This window comes from Aspergillus glaucus (genome assembly GCF_001890805.1).
Source record: "Aspergillus glaucus CBS 516.65 unplaced genomic scaffold ASPGLscaffold_5, whole genome shotgun sequence".
Classification (NCBI taxonomy): domain Eukaryota; kingdom Fungi; phylum Ascomycota; class Eurotiomycetes; order Eurotiales; family Aspergillaceae; genus Aspergillus; species Aspergillus glaucus.
In genome coordinates, this window is record NW_019170457.1 from 545,850 (window position 1) to 570,718 (window position 24,869).

General features: G+C 51.2%; 13 protein-coding genes across 13 annotated transcripts; 6 read left to right on the forward strand and 7 right to left on the reverse strand.

Annotated features, from left to right (window-relative positions):
* Positions 1–38: 38 nt before the first annotated feature.
* On the reverse strand, positions 39–2,036 carry ASPGLDRAFT_44325 (GNAT family N-acetyltransferase). Its single transcript, XM_022546007.1, has 2 exons — positions 535–2,036; positions 39–466 (listed from the first exon to the last, which is right to left on the reverse strand). Exons 1-2 carry the CDS (start codon positions 1,911–1,913, stop codon positions 349–351), a joined length of 1,497 nt encoding a protein of 498 aa, XP_022403208.1. The 5' UTR covers positions 1,914–2,036; the 3' UTR covers positions 39–348.
* Positions 2,037–2,205: 169 nt separating this feature from the next.
* ASPGLDRAFT_44327 (putative proline utilization protein PrnX-like) lies at positions 2,206–3,891 on the reverse strand. The gene has a single exon (XM_022546008.1). The coding sequence runs from the start codon at positions 3,727–3,729 to the stop codon at positions 2,281–2,283; it is 1,449 nt and encodes a 482-aa protein (XP_022403209.1). The 5' UTR covers positions 3,730–3,891; the 3' UTR covers positions 2,206–2,280.
* On the reverse strand, positions 3,837–5,932 carry ASPGLDRAFT_44329 (uncharacterized protein). Its single transcript, XM_022546009.1, has 2 exons — positions 3,920–5,932; positions 3,837–3,853 (listed from the first exon to the last, which is right to left on the reverse strand). The coding sequence occupies exon 1, from the start codon at positions 5,561–5,563 to the stop codon at positions 4,280–4,282; it is 1,284 nt and encodes a 427-aa protein (XP_022403210.1). The 5' UTR covers positions 5,564–5,932; the 3' UTR covers positions 3,837–3,853; positions 3,920–4,279.
* A 233-nt stretch (positions 5,933–6,165) lies between these two features.
* On the forward strand, positions 6,166–7,219 carry ASPGLDRAFT_1237776 (uncharacterized protein). The gene has a single exon (XM_022540427.1). The coding sequence runs from the start codon at positions 6,332–6,334 to the stop codon at positions 7,097–7,099; it is 768 nt and encodes a 255-aa protein (XP_022403211.1). The 5' UTR covers positions 6,166–6,331; the 3' UTR covers positions 7,100–7,219.
* Positions 7,220–7,262: 43 nt separating this feature from the next.
* On the reverse strand, positions 7,263–8,682 carry ASPGLDRAFT_64787 (DnaJ family domain-containing protein; the record flags this gene model as incomplete). The annotated part of the gene is made up of 2 exons (XM_022548817.1): positions 7,263–8,444; positions 8,503–8,682. 2 exons carry the CDS (start codon positions 8,680–8,682, stop codon positions 7,263–7,265), a joined length of 1,362 nt encoding a protein of 453 aa, XP_022403212.1.
* A 373-nt stretch (positions 8,683–9,055) lies between these two features.
* On the forward strand, positions 9,056–9,828 carry ASPGLDRAFT_44333 (mitochondrial 37S ribosomal protein mS37). Its single transcript, XM_022546010.1, has 3 exons — positions 9,056–9,243; positions 9,338–9,417; positions 9,489–9,828. Exons 1-3 carry the CDS (start codon positions 9,117–9,119, stop codon positions 9,585–9,587), a joined length of 306 nt encoding a protein of 101 aa, XP_022403213.1. The 5' UTR covers positions 9,056–9,116; the 3' UTR covers positions 9,588–9,828.
* Positions 9,829–9,859: 31 nt separating this feature from the next.
* ASPGLDRAFT_23708 (cytochrome P450) lies at positions 9,860–11,557 on the reverse strand (the record flags this gene model as incomplete). Its single annotated transcript, XM_022543317.1, has 3 exons — positions 9,860–9,996; positions 10,052–11,166; positions 11,226–11,557. The coding sequence occupies 3 exons, from the start codon at positions 11,555–11,557 to the stop codon at positions 9,860–9,862; spliced, it is 1,584 nt and encodes a 527-aa protein (XP_022403214.1).
* A 670-nt stretch (positions 11,558–12,227) lies between these two features.
* Positions 12,228–12,948, reverse strand: ASPGLDRAFT_1237832 (F-box protein). Its single transcript, XM_022540428.1, has 3 exons — positions 12,464–12,948; positions 12,290–12,419; positions 12,228–12,236 (listed from the first exon to the last, which is right to left on the reverse strand). The coding sequence occupies exons 1-2, from the start codon at positions 12,783–12,785 to the stop codon at positions 12,415–12,417; spliced, it is 327 nt and encodes a 108-aa protein (XP_022403215.1). The 5' UTR covers positions 12,786–12,948; the 3' UTR covers positions 12,228–12,236; positions 12,290–12,414.
* Positions 12,949–13,545: 597 nt separating this feature from the next.
* On the forward strand, positions 13,546–15,127 carry ASPGLDRAFT_144941 (60S ribosomal protein eL15). Its single transcript, XM_022541834.1, has 4 exons — positions 13,546–13,806; positions 14,101–14,257; positions 14,312–14,538; positions 14,594–15,127. The coding sequence occupies exons 1-4, from the start codon at positions 13,720–13,722 to the stop codon at positions 14,732–14,734; spliced, it is 612 nt and encodes a 203-aa protein (XP_022403216.1). The 5' UTR covers positions 13,546–13,719; the 3' UTR covers positions 14,735–15,127.
* A 540-nt stretch (positions 15,128–15,667) lies between these two features.
* ASPGLDRAFT_121462 (HECT-type E3 ubiquitin-protein ligase) lies at positions 15,668–19,207 on the forward strand (the record flags this gene model as incomplete). The annotated part of the gene is made up of 3 exons (XM_022540240.1): positions 15,668–16,130; positions 16,190–18,217; positions 18,276–19,207. 3 exons carry the CDS (start codon positions 15,668–15,670, stop codon positions 19,205–19,207), a joined length of 3,423 nt encoding a protein of 1,140 aa, XP_022403217.1.
* Positions 19,208–19,753: 546 nt separating this feature from the next.
* ASPGLDRAFT_64792 (zinc-dependent alcohol dehydrogenase family protein) lies at positions 19,754–21,167 on the forward strand (the record flags this gene model as incomplete). Its single annotated transcript, XM_022548818.1, has 7 exons — positions 19,754–19,791; positions 19,855–19,924; positions 19,988–20,072; positions 20,135–20,335; positions 20,391–20,536; positions 20,603–20,915; positions 20,974–21,167. The coding sequence occupies 7 exons, from the start codon at positions 19,754–19,756 to the stop codon at positions 21,165–21,167; spliced, it is 1,047 nt and encodes a 348-aa protein (XP_022403218.1).
* Positions 21,168–21,306: 139 nt separating this feature from the next.
* Positions 21,307–22,193, forward strand: ASPGLDRAFT_121781 (uncharacterized protein; the record flags this gene model as incomplete). Its single annotated transcript, XM_022540264.1, has 2 exons — positions 21,307–21,692; positions 21,743–22,193. The coding sequence occupies 2 exons, from the start codon at positions 21,307–21,309 to the stop codon at positions 22,191–22,193; spliced, it is 837 nt and encodes a 278-aa protein (XP_022403219.1).
* A 271-nt stretch (positions 22,194–22,464) lies between these two features.
* Positions 22,465–23,993, reverse strand: ASPGLDRAFT_121058 (E3 ubiquitin-protein ligase RNF103; the record flags this gene model as incomplete). The annotated part of the gene is made up of 3 exons (XM_022540201.1): positions 22,465–23,183; positions 23,257–23,827; positions 23,910–23,993. The coding sequence occupies 3 exons, from the start codon at positions 23,991–23,993 to the stop codon at positions 22,465–22,467; spliced, it is 1,374 nt and encodes a 457-aa protein (XP_022403220.1).
* Between the last annotated feature and the right edge of the window lie 876 nt (positions 23,994–24,869).

Here is a 24,869-nt window from a genome sequence, read left to right on the forward strand (position 1 = left end):
CTAGTATGTACGGTTTTAATCCAATAACTCAAAATAACTTGACAATGATATTTATAGACTGCTAGTTTAATATAGATCTCCGACATTCCAAGTATGCGAGGTGACCACATAGACTTTTCAATACAGCAAGGACAACATTCCAAGGCATGGCTGGACGTGCGCCACCGTTACAGAACAGTATGGGGTTTCAGTACAGCCACGCGGGTTCTGGATTAGTTTTCCGAGGAATGTACATCAGATCTAGACCTGCGGAGGGGTTGGTTGATTTGATGGGGTGTATTCCGTAGAGTACTATACATTCTATGCTGATCGTCGATCGATATGAGGAAGTGCATTAAAAGACAACGATCAGATGGCCGGCGCCTCCCACGAATCACGCTTGATCTTCATAACAGCCGACTGCTTATGCGGGAAGGTCACCTCGCCTTCTTTGTAGAAGCCTGATTTCTGCAGATAACTTATGACCCTGTTCATCGTTAGCACTGCTTTGCCCAGATATGGAAAAAAAAAAAGGGGGGGGGGGGAGGGACATACTTCTCATTATCAATCCTCGGCTCCAACAAAACCGTCTCCGTCCTCGAATCCGCCAACCAAGCATAATGCACCAACGAACTCAACCATATATTCACCCGGTGAGATCCCCGATATTCCTGCTCCCCAACAAGCAAATGAATCCCCCGATCATAGTTACCCAGACCGCCCAACAACGGTCCCAAGCGATCTTCCTTCGCCCAATAGATCTCGAAGTACCCGAAGGGCTTCCCGTCCCAGCATCCGAAGACCGGGAAGCTGTGGTGCGAGGCGAGGTTGTGGCGCAGGAATTCCTGCTGGTGCTCGATGGGGCCTGCCTCACCCCATGCGGCATTGACGCGGGGGTCGTTCATCCATTTGTGGAGGATCTCGAGGTCTGTTGGGCCGTCTTTGGGCTGGGGTTGTTGCATGCCGATGGCGGAGGAGGAAGAGAGGGAGTGTGTATGGTTGGAGCCGGAGGGAGGGGTGGTTCCTGGTGACACGGACTGGGACTGTTTTGAGGGCGAGAAGTAGGGGACTCGGAAGGAGAGGTATTGGTCCACGCTGGGGATGTAGCGGATGTAGACGACTTCGCCTTGGTGCGGGGGCCTGGTGCGAAGTGGATGGCGCACGCCATTTGTGAAAGTGTATTGCGTTGGTGGCGGGGGGAAGTAGGTGGGTAGATGGCTTCCCGATGTAAACGGCCCCTCCTTTCTCAATCTCGCCTGCTCATCCGTCGTCGGGGATGAGATCTGCTGCCGTGTAATCGACGCCGGAATCCCCGCTGGCGCAAGCGTAAACAGGAACAATCTTGGATCCAACTGCCAGAAACTCCGTCTGCTCACAAACATATTATCCCAAGCCCCAGAGTCCTGGTTCTCATTCGGCTCGAGCCCAACAGAGCTATCCTCCGTCGCAATCAAACCCATGCGCTCAAGCTTCTGCAGCAAATTGCGCTTCTTGAAGATCCCCTCGCGCTTGATGTTAATCCGCCAGTCGCCCTTGGGCTTACCCAGCAGCGGGGTCTTCGCCGAGTTCGCCGAGTGTAGATGCAGATCCGGCTCTTGTTCGTGGAAATACCACCATAGTGTGATGTAGAGGAGCAGTGCGATCTGGCGCGTCGGGGAACTGGCGGGTTTGAAGTCTTCGCTGGAGGGGTCGACTGTGGATGCGATGTGGAGGCAGTCATTGCGGAGGGTGGGGTCTGTGAAGCGGCGCTGGCGGTCCTTCTCGTCCTTTTCAGAGGATTCGTCGTCGTCGCGAGTGTAGAGGACGATGGTCCATCCTGGGGGGAGGACGGAGTGGTGGAGAGTCAAGTCGTTGCTCTTGAAGTTGAAGCCGCCGAAGACGGGCGTCACAGTGAAGCTCTGCCCGTTCGGGAGGTAACAGGTGCCGTGGCGCATTTTGTAAAGTGATGTTTTTTAATTGATTGTAGACAAAGAAAGAGAAAGTAAAAAGAGACGAGGGGAAGAGGGGTTTTATGCGATGGGAAAGTGGGATGATGGGCCCCTCCAATATGACACTTCGGGATCGGCCAGTGGGGGGGAGAGGAGTAATTGGTACTATGTGAAGCACGAATTCAATTTATGCGATTGAGAATTGACTGATCGAATTGAATTGTCTATACCATAATAAAAAATCAAGAGGCGAGGGTCTGATGTCATGTTCGCTCAGCGTGACAAAATGGGAAAAGTTGACGCTATTCCCAGTGTCCCTCTTCGTAGACACGCATTATTCATACAATTCTAAGAAATACAGACTGAATCGCATCTAAAACTCCTCCACCGTAGTTCCCAAGTTCCTCCCACGGGCCAGCTGAATCAGATCGCCTCCTGTCACCAAATCCATCAATCCCAACCCAACGCTCTTGTAGATAACATTACCCCGTTCCAGCCATTCGCGCAGACTCTTGGTGTCGTCCCCGCCGCCCGTGTCCTGACGAGAAGCCTCGCGCACCATGAGCAGTTCGCCCAGTTCGACGGCCTGGTGTGGCTTGACGTCCGCCTGGATGAGCTCACCGGCTTCCTTCAGCGCGGCATCGAGACTGTCAACCACCACGACTCCGCTGCGTTTGGCGTGCTTGCGGAAACGGCGATGCGACGTGTGCACTGCCACCTCGTCGCGCAGGATGTCCGGGTGCAATTCCGCCATGTGTGCTTTGTACGATCCGATCGCGCTGACGAACCGGCCCTTGCGACGACCTTCGTTGGAGGTGAGCAGTCCGGCCGGGAACAGAGGCTGGATGGACGGAGTGCAGCAGAAAATGGCATCGGCCTTGTTGACGGCATCCCCGACAATGCGAGTATAGTCGCCGAACTCACTGCTGACGGCCGAAAACTTGACATCCCCACGCCAGCTCGCGTTCTCTGAAGAGTAAATGTCCTGAAGGAGCCTAGCCGCTCGATCAAACGACCGGTTGATGATGTACACCTTTTTGATCTCAGATCCGCGCAGGGTCAGCGCCAGTCGAATGTGCCAGTAAGCCTGCTTGCCGGCCCCGAAAACAGTCAGCGTGCGCACCCGGCTCCGCTTGTTGAAGAGCATGAGCGCCGTCAGCGCCGTGCGGAAGGGCGTCAATTCATGTGCATTAATCAATCCAAATGGCAGACTCTCCTCATCCAGCAACGTCACACTGCCCTGTGGTGAAGTGTCGCGGGTACCAGCCCCAGGCCACGCTCCCAACGTCTCCGACACATTAGGCGGGATGGGCTGCTGGTTGACAGTTCCCGAATATATCGACGACCGGAGGCTCGGCCCGCTCGACGAACCATTAGCATCATTCTCGTTGCTACTATCGCCGTCATCTTCATCCTGCGACGATGCAATCGTGTGATTATCCGTGTCGGACGATTGAGAAGTAGAACCCATGGAGCCTCTACCGGCGCGCGACCGGGACCGTGTCGAGGGCTTTTCGTTTTCGGAAATTTCCAGGCCGGTCTCCACGGCACACCCCGCTTTGTCTGTGTCATCTAGTGAAATCAGTTTCATCCCGATCGTGTGGCCGGTGCTCGCAGGCATAAAGAGTGTCGTGCAGCCATTGGCTCGAGTAACCGCGGTTCTCGGCGGTTGATAGGATGATGAACAGCCATGCTCTTGGGATCCGGTACTGTATTCACGCAATGACTCTGCAAGCCTGTGCTGTAGCTCAATGATCTCTTCGCGAGTCAGCGACAACAGCAGAGATCGCAGCTGCGCTTGTGAAAGGATAGTAAGCGGCATGATCCTTCTCAATTGGAATAATAGTAGGTAGAAACGAGAGTGATAGAGTAAGAAAAAAGAAGTGAAGTGTTCGAGAAAGACAGTTGTTCTTCTAGAAGTCGACGGGAGGCGTTCCTTCTCTCTTCTACCACCAGTCAGCGAACAAGCGCAATCAACGACGGGGCACTTGGCAGCATATATGAATACGCACCCAGTAATTTATCTCGGCTGTCTTTCTTTCTCCTTTTAATCAAAGTGGGAAGGCCAAAGACGAATCGGGGAAGAATCCGGCGAGAAACAGCGACGAAGACGGCGGTTGAAGCTGCTTATGACGACAGACAAGCCTTGGCGGACCACAGTACTCGTTGCCGACAAAAGACTCTTAGGTAGTGATGGGGTTTATCTACACGAGAGTATCTACAGGAACATAGTTGCAATATGCAGGTAAGAAAACTCCGATTAGAAGACGCTTGGTCGTTATGCATGCCGGGGAATCAATAAGAACAAAATGTCAACCTCCACAACGCCAGGATATAAAATCGTGATAAAACATAACGATTGTATGGCAGGATTAATACCCCCACATGTCACCATCATCCTTGACTATATCGTCCTCATTTAGAACATGTAGTCCACTCTCCTTGCCCTCTCGTTTCCGCTCTCGCTTCGTCACTATCCGACTGGGCGTCAACGGCGTGACTGGCGTGAATGGCATGTACGGACTGTACGGGGTCGGCATCCCGGTCCTGGGTCCATTCACTTGTTTCGCGGGACGTTCTAGGATCGTTGTCTTGGTGGGCGGGGCGCTTTGCAGACCATAGGCATCTCGGAACGGTAGACTGCCCTGCGATGGTCCCGCATGACGTGCTGAGTATGCTGCATGGCTTGCAGCCGATAGACTCAGCGGAGGAGGTGCTGGTGTTCGTCTCATGCCTGTCGATTTCGCCGGAGGAGGAGCTGAGACATGGAGCGGGGGCGCTGGGGGAGGTGGCGGGTTGTATAGACGAGGCGTCAGCGGTGGTTGATCCTCGCCGTACGACGTGTTTGTCGTGGGATCTGGCGATGCCAAAGGAGACGAGATGGACAGTTTCCGAAGAGGAAGCCGTGGCGAGCGGATCTTGCCCGAGCCCGCAGACGTGCGTGTGTTCGAGCTAAAAAGAGACAGCGACGAAAGCCTCCGCGATAGTCGAGAATTGCTCGATCGCGGACTGGTAGGTAATTCATTTGCCTGGGAGGGTTCCTCGAGGACCCGCGATGAATGATCCGTGAACGGGTTGGTCACTACACTCTCCCGTGACTGCAAACTGTAGTTATGGCTGTGACCGCCGCTACTGCTGCCGCTTTCCTTGGCATGTTCCTTCTGTTCATCATACTCCATCACGGCAGCATACAGCATCTCCATCTGCTCTTGTGCCCGGCGTCGATCGGTTGCGACCACTGTTTCATCAATGGTGGCCACACTGCCATTGTTGGATGGATGATCAAGTGTCCTAGCACTTCTGCCAAGGCTACTCCACGATCGATCAAAACCATTTGGCCGGTTTGGACTGGGCAGACTGGGCGAGATAGGAGTGACAGGACTAGGGTCCACGGTGGAAGGAGGTTTGAACGGCTTCATCATTTCCACCTGTAGCGTATAGTTCGACGCGTGCACCGTCCGTCGTAGACGTCTCCCCACGAAGAGCAATAAAGAGAGAGTAATCGCAACGAAGCCGACGTAAGCCGCGACGAGGCCACCAACTTGAGCAGCAAGAAGAGACCGATCCAACTCGTAGTTATCAGCACGAATAGACTTTATATCCGACGACGCAACGACTCGAGAAGCCAAAAACGCGAGCAACACAAAAATGTGCATTATGGGTCGGTAATCCGCAGAAGAAGAGAGATTAAGTATCACCCCGTAATCTCAACGGGCACAAAAAGCATTGGGAACGAGGCCGCAAATCCCTACGTGAACAGCACACGACATCCTGGAGGGGGGGCGCGTATGACGAAGGATATAACCTCCAAGTCACTGTGGGCCGATTGGCCGTGACAATGTGAGAGAACGCATTGCCAGACACTGAGAGGGCCATTCAAGCCGTCAAGAACAGCTCCGGCGAGTGTCGTTGGTGCAATACGCGCCGGGCTGACGCACGGCACATCCCATCACACACGGGTTTTGGCCACTGAGATGCGGAGGATTTGCTGGAGAGATCGTCGTCTGAGATATTTTTCCTCACTGGCCTCATTTTGGTCTCATCTTTGGGATTTGTCTTTTTTAGGCTGTGATTCGGACGGTTTGCTTGAATAGCCATGTGTTGTAGATTGTGATTGGCCATGTGGGCGAAGAATGCGCTAACTGTATTTGGTTATTTTATGCCTTAACCACAGGGCACAAATAACTGGGCCTAACTGTATTTGGAAGGCACGATGTATAGACATTCCAGCCTGTATTCCCGTAAACAAATTCCCAATCAGAGCACCAAACGTCATTCCTCTGATCTGAGACAGAGACTACATCGATAACCCAGCTCGTCACCTGTCACTCGTTCAAACAAAGTAACTCTGTCATACCTTGTCTCAGAAGCCATTCTCGCCTCGAACTTCATCCCACCCACATTCCACCACCACCACCACCAAAATGGGCCACAAAGCCTCCGTCATCCACGGCGTCAGATCAGAAGATTACTACAAGCCCGGCAACGCAATCAACGAGATCTGGATTGGTCACCTCGAACTCATCTCTCGCCTCCCGTTCGGAGACTCCGATATGGGTCAGGCTGGATGGCCGGCGGGCAGTTTCCCCAAGATCCCCTGGCATAACTTCATCATTCCTTTGAAACGCCGAGGACTCGTTGAGGCGGACTGGAACGATCGATATTCTGAAAAACTGTCGGGAGGGGATCAATCGGCGGATCGGAGTGATGTTGGTCTTGCGTCCCAGGTTACGTCCTTAGTACCAGCCTTGGCTATGCTATCCCTCGTCGTCCTCGCATTTGGTCTTCCGGTGGTTCTGAGACGGTATACCCTATCATTCAATCGGATCCGTGGGAATGGGATAGAAAAGTGCAAGCAGCGCAGGGATGGATACGCTATACGGACGTGCATCGCTATTATCTCCCTCATTACGGGCTTGTTGCTTTCTCTGCTTGTTTTCCAAGTCCTGGCGGATGTCGGACAACTGGGGATACTCAATGATTCGGTCTCGGTGTTGGTGCAGGTAGTGGCGGCCGTTGCGGTTGGTATTGGTTTCTGTTATTCGGTTAGGGCAGCGTATTCGCTTTGGGTGGATTGGAGGGACGTTTCTCGTTGGCTGGGAGAGGATGATATTGTTTCGGAAAGTGTTATGATAGAGGAGAATCTTCCGATGATTGTGTCTTCTTGGGTGGAACGGCAGCATCGGGCTTGATTGATATTATTGCTTGGATCCTGTTGACGATTTTATGTCATGATTCATTTCCTATTTTTATGATATCCTTAGCACAGCTTGCCTATAAACTCCAAATATACAGCGGACCCAGTCCAATTGCATCAATTATATCGTACAACCCATTCATATATACAATCCAAGTCTACCTATCCTTCTTTGAGAACAAATCCCGCCAAAATTCTCTAAACCCATAGCCCTTCGACTGATCCTCATCGTAAACATGAGAAGCCTGCGTAGTGCTCAACGAGTCCATGACCGAGGAAGTCTTCTGATGTACCATCGTCGACGGACCGTGAGCCTTCTCCGTTGCCCTGCGTTTGATTTCGTCGGCCAGGGATGGCGCTACATCCGCGAAACAAGAGGACAATTCGCGGTCGAGATTGATATAGGGTTTTTGTGCGACTGGTGGTGCTTGGAGGTTGTATGAGCGGGCTAGTGCGTTGAGATTCTTCACTGTGACTTCGTGGTATGGGCGTTCGATGGAAAGATAATTATGGTCACGTAGAGGGGGTAAATGTGGTAAATTCTCGTCGCTCTTCTCGGGTTGTGTCTCTGGGGTGGAAGAGGACGCTTCTGTCGTTGACTCTGTCGCGGGTTCCGAGCTATCTTCCTGAAAAGAATTCTCGATCCTCGCCCTCTCAGCCAGTCGTGCTTCTGCTGCAGCATGTGTCCGAGCACGCCTCATTTGCTCCTCCAGAGGCCCTCCCTCACTAGCAATCATTCTCGCAGCATGTCTCCTCCAATCAGCCCGCAGGCGCTGACGGAACCGGTCGACCTCCTTCGCGAGTTCCTGCTGTTTCTCGATCCACGGCGGAACAATCTCCTGCCTCTGGATCATCTTGTTCATGAGATACTCGGTTGTATCCATGAAGGCATTGTTTGCATTGTGGTCGATTTCGGTATTGATACCCTTGCCCCGCTTGATGTTCTTAAACTGTCCGCGCGCGATGGCATCTTCGATCCGTTCGTTGGCAAGCGACGCGAAGCCCTGGACGGACACAGGCATTGGTCGAGCACCTGGTGTGAATCTCTCGCGCAGCTCTTCCCGTATGCTCTCGCGTTCTTTATCTGTAAGGCCAGGACTCTGGCTTAGATTGAAAATGGCGGTACGCTCTTTGGCTTCTGCGATGCGGACACCGGGCGAGACTTTGCGCTTGGGGCTGATGCGGAGGTCGACGGGATTAGGCTGGGGGATTTTATAGGGAGTGCGAATCGGCTTCGGCTTCGCGTCGTCTAGCATTCGAAGAGTGATGTCGGGGAGTTCTTCTGCTCCAGACCAGGGCGTGGATCCGGCGATGTCTTGAGTTCCTTGTCCTGCGCTCTCCTGTAAACCATTAAGCAATCATGCCAATCTATCCCGTATAGCTCGAAGATAGACATACCGGCATATCCACAATGGAGTGAGCAGCAGCATACTCATTCTTGAACGTACTGCCAGCAAGTCTCTCCTCGAGCTTTGCCTTTAGATCCTCCGAAAACCCCGCCTCCTGTATGTTCTTGCGCGCGGATCGTCCTCCTTCCAGCAATGCGTCTTCTGTCATCTCTGACAGTCTCCGTGCCATAGCACTTTCTTGCTGGGGCTCATTTTGCGACGATGAACCATCTTTCTTCTCGCTGTTGCCATCCTGCTTCCGGACGTTCGATGTAGAGAAGCTCCTCGGGACGAAAGTCGTTCGTTGTTGATGTACAGCTCTGCACCTCGCAGGAATCTTGGTTAAATTCGACACAGACACATGCTTCGCGCGCATATCCACGATACTCCGTCGAAAACAAAAACAACAAAGATTCGCCTCTGTCAAGCGCAGTTCAATGAGTTCAACTAACTATGCTCCGAGCGGCGACTTATACAACCGCTTATGTCAGCCACCGACAAAGTCTTGGCATCTCCGAAGCCTTTCCGACGCTTTTGATTTGGATGCTTTTCTCCGGTTGTCTATAGTTCGCTGTCCCTCAACTTTTCCCTCGTTTCCCGTCGAGCCGGACGATAACCGCCAATATGCCTGCTAAGGGTGCCTCGACCCGTCTCAACCCCGTCCGTTTGCAGACCATTCCCCATCTCCGGGTCCGCCGTCCGAATCAACATGAGCAGAATCCCTGCGTGACCGTGATGTCTACGATGTTGAGTATGTCTCGAAATACCGCACCTGCTTGGTGATTGGATTGCGCTTGGAAGGGATATATTGCGTTGGATGGAATGGGGCTGACATGCGACAACAGGCTGCTGGGCTTCGTCGGGGTTCGGTTCGGAGAACTGTGCGGCGATTGAATCGCAATTGAAGAAGTGCATGGATCAACCGGTGCGTATTCTTGAACCTGCTGGGCCGTTTTACACTGGGTGTATGCTAATTCCATTTTTCTGGGAAAACAGAAATCGCAGGGCGAGAAGAAGAACACCATCAACTACCACCTTATGAGAATGTATCCGAAGGTCGTCGGGCCCCAGAAGAGGGATGGCAAGCTTGGTTAAGCGAATTCTTTCCGTTGGATTTCTCCCTGGAATGCACGGTTATACGACGATGGTTATCGGTTAAACTGAATGGTGGGGGGGAAACGTTCTATTTTCGGAGTTTGGGTTTCCTTTTTTACGGTATATCAAAAGGCCATGCTCTAGATTTGAGGGCATGTGGGTGTTTGCCATATGCTGGTCTGTACATTATATGTGATATGTTTGAAAAGCTCAATTTATGATCTTCAAGAACTCATTGACTATCCAGTGTTCTACAAGACATAGGACTAGTGCTAAAGAGGCATGAACCGCAGGACCAGTTTATCTCCCCTTGGCTTCACTGTGTAAGCGTCTGTCGCTTCAATATCCTCATCATCAATCACGACAGTGCTGAAGTTGGTGTAAATGGCAGCAACAACCAGCTTCATTTCTGCAGACCATGTCAGCAAACCATCTTCTCCCAGTCGCAGCGTAGAATAACGTACCCTGTAAAGCCAAATTACTCCCAATACACATCCTTCCACCGCTCCCAAAAGCCCAGAACCACCGTTTCCTTTCCTCCAGATCAACGGATGAATTGTCATCATTGAGCCACCTCTTCGGCTCCCACGTTTCCGGCTCCGGAAATACCTCAGGGTTCCGGTGGAGCGAGTATGCCTGGGCGTTTACGCGCGTGTTGGGAGGAATATTGTCATATCCGGCTAGAGTACAGGTTGGATAGGGGGTCACTCGAGGCTGGATGCCTGGGATTGGTGCATGAATACGCAGCGTTTCTGTGACGGTTGCCTCTAGGAGAGGCAAGGAGTCGATAGACTTGGGCGATGGTAGCTCTCTGGATGTGGGAGGTCGAGGATATTTAATCCTAGGTTCTAGGGTTAGGAGCTCTTCACGGAGCTCTTTTTGCAGATCAGGTCTCTTGCTGAGTTCCCAAAATAGATATGTCAGGGCCACTGCGCTCGTCTCGAAGCCAGCTGTGAGTTGGTCATATAGCTCGGCTGCTATGTCGAAGCGTTGCTGCTTGGAGCTGTTTGTGTGAGACTCTAGGTCATATTTTTCGTCCGGTAGATGCTTCGTGATGCTCTGCTTGAGCCGCTTGAAGACAAGCGGTTCTTCTTCCAATTTGATGGATCCGACAGATTGGTCTGCCTTGTCACACAGGTCCAAGCACCAGGCACCAAGCCTTTCATTCGCCTCATCACACCACTTCGGTATCAAACGAATTCCGAAAGAACGCAACCAAGACACTAGATTCGGGATCTCCTGATAATAGAACTCATATGGCTTCCTGGAGAAATACAGGCGGAGCATCCTACGCCGGTAAGCCTCGTCCTTGAGAAAGTTAGTACCATTTGCCAGACCAAAGATGTACGCCGAAACGAAGTCCATTATCAGCGCCTGGCCAGTCTCATGCATGTCTATCGGGGTGTTGGAGACTGCCGCTTCATGAATAAGAGGCAAGAGACGTTCAAGCAACATGGTCTCCGAGATCAGACACATATGCGGCGACGACTGCAGAAACGACTTGCTGTAGATGTTCGACAGCATCCTCTTGCGGAATGAATGCTCTTTGTTCCCGGTCATGGTAAACATGCTGATGGTTCTATGGCGCCCATTAATATCCACCACCGTAGATACGGAGGGGTATTTTCCTTATCTTACCCAAATGACCCGAACACCCTCGGGTACCATTCATGCTTCTCAAAGGCGCCGGTGTAGACGGACTTGATACCGCCGTCGACGCAGTTGATTGAGATCTCTGCCGGTGTCAGTCTGACAATAGGACCGAGTCTTTCGTGGGCTGCATGGATGGTTCGGTTATTCTGGCTCCTGAAACGCTTCCATAGAATCCAAGCAGGCGATATCGGGACAGACCAGTGTGCATTCGGGATCTTTGACAGTGGGGAGAAGAAGACGGGGTATATGATGCCTTTGTAGAAGAGGAGTAGAGATACAGCAAGAGCTGCTATGGCTGATATTGGAGAGAGCACCATTTTTGACCCTGAATGGAACAATTGAAGACTGCCTTGAGGGGAGTATAGCAGTATTTCTATCGCTGAGGAGTGTTGTTTTAGGTAACATTAATGTTCAATCCCCGCGACTCCCCGCAGATAAGAGTGGATGACATTACCCATCATAGTAACGTATAAACTCTAACAGAAAATAACGATGTAACTCCTTGTCATGAACTTTGATTGGGTATAGCAATGGAGAAGTATAGAAAGAGAGATGATCTTGTTCCTTAAGCCCTGATAACATCCCCCGGAGATTCCGAGGCCCAAAAAATACGTCTGTATTGTCGATTTCAAGAAGCTAACCAAATCGTACCGGAGATTTGGGAGTTCACTCTAATCACTATAGCCCAAAGACAGCCTTTCATGCTCCAGGAGAATTTTAGCAACTCCCAAGTGCTCATGCTTTTTTGCAGCAATAAAGCACTGTGTCGGAATCCATCCCGAGCATCCACGAAAGCACCCTTTTGTAGCAATAACCTTACGATGTCTTCATGGCCTTCTCGGGATGCAACCATCAATGGTGTTTCAAATGTTGAGTTGCGGGATCTGGGTATGCGCCATGAGAAAGGAGAGTTTCCATGATCGAAATGTCGCCTTTTAGCGCGGCGCAGCAGATAAGGGGCTGGTGGGAGAAGTAGAACAATTCAGGAGGAATTTTCTGTGAGGTTATCTATTAGCACTTCTCAGATGGCGTTTGAGATGGCGACTTACAGGTTCATCATCATCCGTTTCTTCTTCCTCCTCTCGATCGTCTTCATTGTCTGGGTCTGAACGACTTAAAACGACCGGCTGAGTCCGAATATGAGTAGGCGTAGTGGTCCGAGACTTCTGAGGATTCAGCGTAACGCGGATAGTATTCATCTAGATCTCTAGTTTCTTTGCCATCCTCCCCTTCAACTCCCATTTCATCCGGCGATAAAATCCGAGCATCAATGAGTGTCATCTTGATAGCGGCTTCCATCGACACCCCACAACCATCGATATCTGCCCCATGCGCAATGAATTTCAACACAGCAGCATTACTACCCTGCCTGACAGCCAGCCAGGGCCCGAGTCCAAGCGGGTGACGTGCACATTCCCGGTATAGAAAATCATTGATACCGTATAAACGACGATTTGTCTGGGACAGAGCGTTGATGGAGGACTCATCATCAAGTTGTTTACATATGATGAGAAGTAGCTCGGTTGGAAGTTCTGCGAGAGCCATAACGCCTGGTTTATCTCAGGCCCACGCGTGGAAAAGGATTAAAAGTGCCGGTGGATATTTGGTTTAGGCTTCCACAGGCAGACAATCGGAAGCACATTTTGAGTAACTCAGCATCATTTGGATCGTTTATCTGATTTCTTCTTTGCTGCGTCCTTCTCGGCCTGTACATCTTGACTTTCAAGACACGCTTCATTGTGGCCTCCGAGACCTCTTGCGGACAGCTCGCCATCAACTCTTTGATAGTTATTGCAGGGTTCCGGCGAACAGTCTGACGTATATATCTCTGAGCTGATTTACTCAGTTTCTCAGGGCGACCGGATCGATGCTTAGTTTCTAGGCTTTTGCGGAGAAGATAGTTCTTTTGGGTATTGTAGATTGTTGATCGACTGACATTGAATTCTTTGGCGAGCTCGGTGGGTGATTTCTTGATTTCGAGGGCAGACTATAGCAGCACGAATGGCAGGAGTAAATTCGTGATTGGGATTCCTGTCGGCGCTAATTTCTGCGCCGAATGAAGACATACTGAAGAATAGGAGCGATGAGGTTGTTGAAGGTGGTGGACGCGTCGCGAAGAACTACTGTTACGATCTTATCTCCACTAATTCCTAATTAATGCCTTAGGTATAATTATGGGCCTCAGGCAACAAGGGTTGACCCGCCGGGCGGTGGAGACCATTGGCTCGCCTAATCGCTTAGTGTCCCACACACAACTTCGTTGAAAGAGATCTTCTTCTCTCAACTTTTTTGCGACAACGACGACAACCGACCGACCTGCCACGCCGACAAGGTATGTTGAAATCCTGTGCTGCTTGATACCGTTCGACTGGCGACATTCGTTTTACCGATTGCGATTTGCGAGCGAAGAATTCGAATTCGTCACGAACGGCTGAATTGAGATACCGGGACAGAAAGCTAACGATTGGATTTTTTCAAGATGGGTGCCCTCAAATACGTGGAAGAGATTCAGAAGAAGAAGCAGTCCGATGTGATTCGCTTTCTGCTGCGTGTCCGTTGCTGGGAGGTGAGAAGCCCTTCCCTAGTCCCCTAATCCTCGACCATTTAACATCCCGCCGGGTGCTCGTGTGCTATGCCATAGGCTACCTCTTGATTTGTTTTTGTTCGTTACGAATGAAAAGAACGGGGGTTTCTATTGGACGGCTTCATCAATCATTCCGAAAAGAGAGAAAACACGACGCCGGCGGATAGATGTCAAAGCCCATGAAAAAATTGTGGCACACGAGTCCTGTGCGGGAGTGCTGGCTTGTTGTGTCTTGCTATACACTCGTTGAACTTTGCTGAGAGTGCATCAATATAGCTCCGTCAACTGAACGCTATCCACCGGGCTTCCCGTCCTTCTCGCCCCGACAAGGCTCGTCGTCTGGGCTACAAGGCCAAGCAGGGCTATGTTGTCTACCGTGCCCGTGTCCGCCGTGGTGGCCGTAAGAGGCCTGTGCCCAAGGGTGCCACCTACGGTATGTTTCCTTACTAAATATCGAGAGTGGTGGCAGAAGCTAATGGCCCAATAGGTAAGCCTACCAACATGGGTGTCAACCAGCTCAAGTACCAGCGCGCTCTCCGTGCCACCGCTGAGGAGCGTGTCGGCCGCCGCTGCGCCAACTTGCGTGTCCTGAACTCCTACTGGATCAACCAGGACTCCACCTACAAGTACTACGAGGTTATCCTCGTCGACCCCCAGCACAAGGCTATCCGCCGCGATGCCCGCATCAACTGGATCGCCAAGCCCGTCCACAAGGTTCGTTTCTCGCCAGGAAGTTCGCTACGGAATGATACTGATACGTTATCTACAGCACCGCGAGGCTCGTGGTCTCACCTCGACCGGCAAGAAGTCCCGTGGTATCAACAAGGGCCACCTCTTCAACAACACCCGCTCCGGCCGCCGTCACACCTGGAAGCGCCAGAACACCCAGTCTTACTGGAGATACCGTTAAACTTGATTGGGCTGATCAAGGAAACGGTGGTTGGCGTTGGAAAAGCTTTGTTTTCGAGGGTGTGTTTCTTTTCAAATCACAACTCGCTGCTATGATCATGTCATGTGGATATCAGGGTGCGAGCCTAATGCAACCATTCTTCTGAATCGGATGTTAGCCAAAAAAGAACAGGGATTCCAATTTTTCTCTATCTTGTTTTATTATAACGAAGTATGACGACTTTTCTTTTTCTTCAGTTTGGTTTGTTGGATGCAACGTACAGAGTACGGAGTAGTATATCAGGGTTGGGCCGTAGAGCACCACGTGACCATGTCTGAAGCATTCCATAGTCCCCCAGAGTCGGTCCCATGGGAACAAAAGAAGCATTGTCCAATCCCATAAACTTGAATCTAGAATTCTTGCCCCTGGATTGGCATAGTAGTATCGCTGTCAATTGTCTACTAGTGACTGCCGCTTAACCCGTTCGGGCAGTGTTGCAGTTTCCACTTTCCGCTGGTTGCGGACTCGACTCCAACCATTCATCCATCTCTATTCATATCTCCTTCTCTACTTCTCTTACTCTCTCCATGTGTGCTTCCGATTTCTTGTCCTCTCACTGTCAGCCAATTCTTTTCGCGAGGCTATACGATCTCTCGTACTATTACGGTCATTCCTCCGGCAGGAATCGGTTATCGCCCACCTGATCTACAACTTGTCTGCCTTATAACCTGCAGAATTCCAGACACCCACTTATTTTCTTCACCACTTTTCATCACAGTACACACCATCCTCTGCATATACCCATCCTCTCGTGCGACGACTCGATAGACATACCTACATCCCTCCGGTCTGAGCAGCAAATGTGCCCCGATGCCGTCGTCGTTCGCGCGTAATGTCACCACCCCCTCCAACCGTTTCCCCTCCTCATCTACTTCCTCTGCCACGAATCCTGCCATGAGTGCACCACGTGCGATACCTCAAGACATCCCTTTCCTACCGTCATCCGCAGCAAACACCAGCCATGGCCCAAGCCCGCTTGCTTCCCCGCCGCATCAACGAGGCCATTCCCGTTCGATAAGCCATCCCTTCAACCATAACCTCTTCTCGGGGATAACCAAACGGCGCAACCAGTCGATCTCGACAAAGGACTTTTTGGATTCCGACGATGATGACGAGGTTACCTTTACGCCGGTTCCGCTTTCTTCGAGTCCCCGGAAACCGCTGCCTCGTCCGCCGCCTGGTGGGGAGGAGTTGATCACGGGAAGGTGCATGACATGTAGTACGACAGTGCGGTGGCCTAATAACCTTAAGACGTTTCGGTGCACGGAGTGTTTGATGGTGAATGACCTTGAGCCGTACAAGGAGTCGGGCGATGCTGGTCCTGGGAAGGATGGGAAACCGGCTGTTCCTAGGAAAGGTAAACTACGTTGTTTATCTCACATCTTGGTTGGTGGGCTGATTTGTGTCTCTATTTAGCACTTCCGTTGTCTATCGATCGAACGAAAGGCATCATCGACAATTGCGTCTCGAGTTACCTTCGGCGGATTCTGGAGCCTGAGACGAGGGCACCTCCGATTGGAAATCTGAACGGCAAACCTTTGTTTGATAGACGACAGTCACCAAGTCGGGATCCTGGTCCAACCCGCCCCCGAGGACTCACTAGTAATGTGCCGGTAAAACCCAAGGACGGGACGCACGGATCTAGCTACCCAACCTCTTATCTGTCTCCACTCTCTAGTCACGGGGACTCTCAACCACGAGGTCGTTCCAACTCAGATGTGCAAAGTGCATCGAAACCAGGTCGCTCGCGAGACGCCAAAGACCACACGAGTCGCCCGTCGATTTTCAAGCCGCTCGAGGATTACATTATCACTTCGTTCAAAGGCTGCGACTGTCTGAACGCATCCTTTATCACATTACCACCACAACCACCTTCGCGTCCAGCTGGTGAAAGTGGCCCCGCAAAACCGGTTCCCGAATCGAGCACTGTTCCAAATCCTCAAACTCAGGCGTCGTTTGAGCCTGATGCAAAGACGCTTCTCCTTGGAGATTTGGCAGAGAATTCATCTTGGTGGATGCATGACGGCGCTCGAGCTAATGGCTACGGTGCACCTTCGAAAGAGAAGTCTTCCAGCTTGTATCGACTGGTTAGCTCCAGGACTCCTCGAATCAATTGGGCGGAGGTTTCACAATGGTACCACTTGATCATGACGGCCGGAACGTCATGGGTAGAGCAATGGTCGGCTATGCAACCGACGGCAACGGACGAGGACGATGCTGTAAGGAAGAAGAGATGGGAATCCATGGATCTGGTCTTTGTCGAACGGGAAGTTTCTGAAGCACGGTACCATCTGCAAAGGGCTCTACTCAAGACCACAGAGAATCTTCTTAAACGACCACGCCGACCATTAAAGAAGGCGGAGGAGACCCGGGTTTTGCTCATACTTTTGGCAAATCCTCTTTTGCACTCATCCACATCCCCATCAGGACCAACCTCCACGTCATATAGGGATGAACGGAGACCATCCAGCAGCAAAGATCCTCAAAGGCTGGGGCCTCCTGATCCGAAGCAGTCTTCCCGTAAAGACCCGTCAAGGCATCGGAGCCAGGGCCCTGGTCAGCATTCAGGTATCGTCAAGCGGATATTGGGCTTGATGGCCAATCTACCCAATGATTGTCATCATTACCTGGTCTCGTGGTTCTCACGTTTCTCGGCGGGGCAGTTCGAGAAACTTGTCGAGCTCATAGGCAGTTTTGTCACCTATCGCTTGACCCGTCAGCACGGACGTAAGCGCAGTGAGTCTGTTAAGAACGATAACAATAGTTTGATCCCCAGCTTCTCCAGTCCCAATGGAAATACACCGGCAGAACTGCACGCTGCCATCAATGGGAGAAACCAGAACAAGTCAGGAAACGATAAGAAAGACCAACCAATGCTGTATGGGGACGATTGGCAAATTCGAGTGGCAGCAAGGATTATGTCGTTACTGTTTACAGCGAACCATACGCATCGAAGGCCCGAAAATCAAGATGCGGATAGTGCGAGCAAGAACCAACCCAGTCGTCGTGGCCATATCATTCCCATCAGTTCATTCTACAATACGCTACTGGACTACTCTGATTTGGTGGCGGACTTTGAGGCTTGGGAGACCAAAATGTCCAAGTTCTCGTTCTGCCAGTATCCGTTCTTCCTCAGCATCTGGGCTAAGATTCACATCATGGAATATGATGCACGTCGCCAGATGGAGGTAAAAGCGCGCGAGGCCTTCTTTAATAGCATTTTGAGCCGAAAAGCCGTCAGTCAGTTTCTAGTACTGAAGGTACGACGGGACTGTCTGGTAGAAGACAGCCTTCGCAGCGTCAGTGAAGTCGTATGGTCAGCTCAGGAGGAGGTAAAGAAGGGGCTGCGGATTGAATTCATTGGTGAGGAAGGTGTGGATGCTGGAGGTCTCCGTAAAGAATGGTTTTTACTTTTGGTCCGGGAGGTGTTTGATCCTAACCATGGTACGTCTTTTGTTTGATATTTTGCCCTTGGGAAATGTTGTCACTGACGCGGTGATAGGGCTCTTCATTTATGATGAGGACTCCAAGTACTGCTACTTCAACCCGTGCTGCTTCGAATCGTCTGAGCAATTCTTCTTGGTCGGTGTTTTGCTGGGACTGGCCATCTACAACTCAACTATCTTGGATGTTCCTCTCCCGCCATTCGCTTTCAAGAGGCTTTTGGCAGGCGCCCCGCAGCCGAGCGGAACAAACCCACCACCGACTTCAACGCCATCGCGGTCCAGCTATAAGTGTACGTTAGATGATCTAGCGGAATATCGGCCGGCTCTGGCGAGGGGTCTTCGCTCTTTGTTGGATTTCGAAGGCGATGTGGCCGAGACGTTTTGCCGCGACTTTGTCGCGCAAGTTGACCGCTACGGGGAAGCCGTCGAGGTCCCTCTCTGCCCTGGAGGTGAGAAGCGGCCGGTGACCAATGCGAATCGACGGGAGTTTGTAGACCTCTACGTGCAGTATCTTCTTGACACCGCTGTGACTCGACAGTTCCAGCCTTTCCGGCGCGGATTCTTTACGGTCTGCGGGGGCAATGCGCTCTCCCTCTTCCGGCCCGAGGAGATTGAACTTTTGGTGCGTGGATCAGAAGAACCCTTGGATGTGACTTCACTCCGGGCTGTTGCCACATACGATAACTGGCCGGCAAAACAGCCGGAATTAGAGCCCGTGGTGCAATGGTTTTGGGAATTCTTTGAACAGACGCAACCGTCCGCGCAACGGAAACTCCTATCATTCATCACGGGCAGTGACCGAATCCCGGCGATGGGAGCGACAAGTCTGAACATCCGACTGGCATGTCTGGGAGAAGATTCGCCCCGGTATCCGGTGGCACGGACATGTTTCAATATGCTGGGGTTGTACCGGTATCCCACGCGGGAGAAGTTGGAGCGGATGTTGTGGGAAGCAGTAATTTACAGTGAGGGATTTGGACTGAAGTGATATATTACTAGCCGATGATAGCGATGAGGGAATTTCATTTTTATTCAAAGCATGAAACTGTATGATACGGCGTCCCGGTGTGCGTGGTTTTTGTTCTGCGATGCCTCTCGGGCAGGCCCTAATGCATAAACTCGGACGGGATGACGAATTATCGGCAATCCGAGACAAGGCGAAAGGTACGATGTATATTGCATTTGGTTGTTTTATCATTCTACTCCCAGAAATAAACACAACATGCCATTCTTCCCAATCCCGGGGCTTTCCATTGTGGAGATCAATCAATCACATGAGGTTATCATCCCGCCTATCTATTTGTTTGTGTATAGCGGCTCCGGAGTATAGAGCGCCGCGAACGGAGTACACGGAGTCTTATCTTGGTATAGACGCAAGGAAAGTATTCAGCTTTTTCTATCTTGACTGGGGTTATTTATAGACTTTGTATTCCCTGGGTAGAATATATATTTTGTCCTTGGGATAGCAATAAGCAATCAATTTCTTCGTTTCTCCTAGCAATTCGTCTTTTGACAGGGTCAATTGGCAGCAAGTATGGCGGCGGATCTTCCTCTGACTATGAAGGCTCTCAAGTATGTTGCCTGTTTGTCCTGTCAGGTTAGTGGTTGGTTGGTATAGGTGACTGACAGTCGCAGATACGAGAAGCCAGAAGTGCATAGCATCGTCGAAGCTCCTCTTCCCATGCTTCGGGAGAATGATGTCTTGGTGCGTTTCCCCTAAGCATTGAGGAAATGTACCAGTAACAGGGCTAATTGTATGCCTGTACAGATCAAAGTCAAAGCCTGCGGCGTCTGCGGCACAGACCTGCACATTCACGAGGGAGAATTCATCGCCAAGTTCCCCATGATACCTGGTCAGTTTTACCCTTCGCTCTGCGTTTTTCTCTAAAGGGATGGTGTTAACGAATGTGAGCAGGCCACGAGACAGTCGGCGAAGTCGCCGCCCTCGGCCCCAACGTCACAGGCTTCGAAATCGGAGACAGAGTTGTCGCTGATAACTCCGAGTTATGCGGTGTGTGCTTTTATTGCCGTCGCGGGGAGGAGTTGTTCTGTGAGAAGTTCCAGGCGCATGGGGTTAATATAGATGGGGGGTTTGCGGAGTATTGTGCTTATCCTGGTATGTCCCTATTCCCTTGGTTTCATGAGAAGAAGTGTTGACAGGGAACCGGCAGCTGCGCGAGTCTTCAAGTTCAAGAATCTATCTGATGTCGATGCGACATTGCTCGAGCCTGCTTCTTGCGCGGCGCATGGGTTGGATAAAATCGCGCCGAAGATGGGTTCGTCGGTGCTCTTGTTTGGGGCTGGGCCGACTGGTCTCGTACGTACTTCTTTCTCCTCTCCCTTACTCCCTTCGCTATACCGAAAGAGACACTAAGATGAATAGATCCTCGCCCAACTCCTCCGCCTAAACGGCGGCTGTCGGGTCGTCGTCGCAGCCCCCGAAGGTCTGAAAATGGATCTGGCCAAGTCACTCGACGCCGGCGACGAGTACATTGCTCTCTCGCGCGAGAACCCCAGTGCGCAGTTCGAGCAGCTGAAAGCTGATAATCCGTATGGATTTGACATCGTGGTCGAGGCGACGGGGAGCGTCAAGGTCCTTGAAGATGCGATTAACTATGTGCGGCGTGGTGGGAAGTTGGTTGTTTATGGTGTTTATAAGGAGAGTGAGAGGGTTGCTTGGAAGCCCAGTAAGATTTGTATGTCTCCCTTTCCCTTTATTTCGTCTCTTTGGGGAATTCAGAGCTAATGATGCAGTTGGCGATGAAATCACGGTCGTGGGCAGTTTCTCGGAGATGAACAAGTTCCCGGCGGCAATTGATTATTTGGATTCGGAGAAGGTCAAGGTGAAGGGGATTGTGAATAAGGTCTTCAAAATCGAGGAATGGGAGGAGTGTTTGGAGGCGATGAAGAATAAGAGTGCGATTAAGGCTGCAATTGTTTTTGATTAGTTTAACTAGTTAGTCTAGTTAGTTGGGGTTGAGATTGAGGCATTCCATAGCAGTAATACAGATCTCCGCTGATATCACCGTCTCCATTTCCGTCACCACTTCACCAACACAATACATTCACCAGTACCAATTAAACAAAATGGTCAAACCACTAACCTTCAAAGGAGACAAGCCCAAAAAGCGCAAGCACCGCACCGACGACTCCTCCACCTCCACCCCTAAACCTCCCAAGATCGCCAAAGACTCTGAACAAGCCGCCGAGGACGCGGAAGAAGACACAGAAGACCAAAGCTGGGTCTCAGCAGACACATCCTCTGACCTCGCCGGTCCGATTGTCCTCGTTTTACCGTCTGAAAAGCCTACATGCGTCGCCAGCGACACGAATGGAAAGGTGTTTGCGAGTGAACTGGAGAATCTGATCGAGGGCGATCCGGCGACGGCGGAACCGCATGATGTGCGACAAGTCTGGGTTGCGACGAGAGTCGCAGGGACGGAGGGGTTTAGTTTTAAGGGACATCATGGGAGGTTAGTTACTTTACTCCTGAGATACATAGGATATAGGAGACTGACGGTAGCAGATACCTAAGCTGCGACACCCACGGCATCCCCAGCGCAACATCCTCCGCCATCTCCCACCGCGAATCCTTCCTCGTCATCCCCTCCCCCGACCTCCCCAGTACATTCGCGCTGCAAACCCACGGTGGCGATCAAGAGTCCTTCCTCTCAATTAGCGAAAGCGACTCCGGGCATAAAGGTGGTGGCGTTGATATCCGCGGCGACACGACCACGCTCTCCTTTGAAACGACGATCCGCATCCGCATGCAGGCGCGTTTTAAGCCACGTATTAAGGCGAACAAGGAGAGTAAGGCGATGGAGAAGATTAGTCAGAAGGAGTTGGAGGGAATTGTCGGGAGGAGGTTGGAGGATTCGGATGTGAGAAGGTTGAGGAGGGCGAGGAGGGAAGGGAATTTTCATGAGGAGGTGCTGGATGTTCGGGTTAAGGGGAAACATGATAAATTTGCGTGATTGTCTTTTGAGGGACGGTTGGTTTGGGTGTTGAGCCCACCCTTTTTTCAATTTACACTGGCCCAGGTCAGGCCAGACAGGACAACCGGGAGAGGTCCCAAGGTTACTCTGTCGACTACGATACCACGCTGACTCGCATGATGATCATCGCCTCCGAGTCATTACATGAAAGAGCAACTTGTATACAACAAGATACATAACATTGCTAGGGGGTATCATAACACAACCAATAACTACAAATAGACCAGAATGAAAAGATCAGAAGAGAAAACTAATTCGTCCTCCGCTGCATATAATCCCGTTGAACCATGACATTCGTCACGGGTATAGGATGCGTCCCCGACGGCAGCACGCTCTTCTTGCACAACGGACATAAACTGCTATTCTGCGTCAGGAACGTATCAATGCAATGTGCATCGAAGATATGTCCGCACGGCATTTCTCGTACAATTGACAGTCCGGGCTCGTAGTCATCTAAGCAAATGGCGCATGTGGTCTGGGAGTAGCTGAGTCGGTCTACGGAGGGTGTAGTTGATATTGGCTGGTTTATTGTAGTAGTGGTTGTGTTGGCGGTGGTAGTGGTAGTAGTGGCAGGTTGTGGTCGTTGGACATGAGATTCATGATCTGCGTCAATCTCATCTCTGTCTTCTGGTTCTTCTTCGATGGTGGTTATCGATCCATGGCCGTCGGTAAAGAACTTCGTGTGGTGCGAGTGCATATTGTTGGGTAGTAGCGCCTCTGGCGGCGCGTTGACATCAGGAAAGGTATATTTTGGGAGCTGGTCCACGATCTCTTGTGGAACTTTCATCTGGTTAAGGCCGAGAGACTCAAGATCTGCATCGCCAGCTTCGATTCTTCGTCGCAGACGTCGTCGACGTCTTTTCTGCACGATCTGATAGCAGACCAGCAGGAGCATGCTGAGGACTAATATAGTGCCGAGGATAGCGAGGATAAACCCCCAGAGACTGGGCATCTTTTTGCCGTTTTTGGCTAGAAAGAGACATGGTTGGACAACATATCAGCTGCCTATATTTCCCTTGCCGTTTTGTGTATCACTTGGAACGTGGCGGATACGACTTACCCAGGTCAATGAATGTAAAGAGTCGCACGTTCTCATTATGGTGCCGATGCGGTGCAACAACGCTACTGTCACTTCCGTGCGGAGAGGTAGAGGTCGCATCCCCCGAATACCAGGATAGTCTCTGCATCAGCGTCGCCGCATCCGGCTTTGGGATCGCATATACCGGATATTCATTCCGATTTTTCCATTCGTCGCTATCACCCAGAACCCATGTCGGATCGTCTAGCGACGGGGGCTTTTCTTTCTCGTCTTGGGTAGGCAAAAAGAATATCAGCGCATCAGGTTCATCGCGCCGCGAAGCTTTCAGAAATGAGTGGGTGCATTCGACGGATATCCATGGCGCCAAGGCGATGGAGTGATCTCCAAACGGCGAGACGTCTTCTTTCCGCGTGACATTGGGAGGTATAAATGGCGCAGCTATATCGTTACACGGATCATGGGGGTTGAGGCTGGGAACAAAGAGTAATCCTTGGATCGGGTCATTTTCCGGAGCGTTATGCGTGGAGAGCGTCTGGACGTTGCCATTCAGCACGAGACGGAAATCCAGGCTACTCTGTAGTGAGAGTTTTAATTGGTACGTTAGTCTTCATTCACCACAGAAAATGAAGCAGATTAAGTGAACTAAACTCACGTACATTGGTGGATGGTGTTGTATTTGTCGTCCCAGGGCCCGCAAAGAGCGTGGCCGCCGTGGTGAGGGAATCGGCAGCTGTATCCATTGTCAGTCTCTGCGATAATGGTATATCGATAAAGGGCCAGAGATATTTTGGTTATCTCCTAGCAGATGAAGGGATGGAATGACAGGCAAACCATGGCTTCAGGGAAGGGTTCCATACACATAATGATCGAAACCACAACGAAGCAGCGAAACACACAAAATTGCCTGAATTCGCAGGAGTAACGAGAGGACCAGAGTATTAAAAACTCTAGCTAGCAAGCCATGCCGCATCAATATCCAACGGCGATAAGCTGAAACCCAGCATGACCACTGCTTCCATACCTAGAAACTTGGGAGGAATGCAACACCTTGAAAAGGAAGAACCGTCGAAGAAAGAAGAAGAGAAAGAAAGAGAATGCCTGGCGGACAGGACGCATCCGTCTCCGGACGTCACACGGATAGGGGAATCAAGCTGGCACGAAGCCCTTGTTCGCACCGCAAGGGGATCACACAATGCATGGTTGTATCCGAAAGGAGAGCGCCGTTCACAGAGGGAGTCGAAGGACCGACGTTTTTAGCATGCCGCGGCTGAATCCAGTCAAACATAGCGAGAAGGACAGTAGTATATGCCCCTGGATATGATATGATATGATATATTGCAGTGCATGCAGTCCTGGCCGTATCAAACTCGCCGTATGGAGGTCTACAGAGATTAGTATGGGATTCTTCAGCGGGATTAGAGGCACTCAACGCAGTAATACCACACTATCCTCACTATCCTCACGAGGCCAGCTTCTAGATCTGCTATTCTTTATCGTCAAATTCTCGGGGCTGTGCTGAAACAAACAAGAAAATGTACCCCAGATTCACCTATCATCACGTGGGGTCACGTGTACTTATCACCAACTCCTCTCTTCCTCTTTGGGCCAACTTTGGC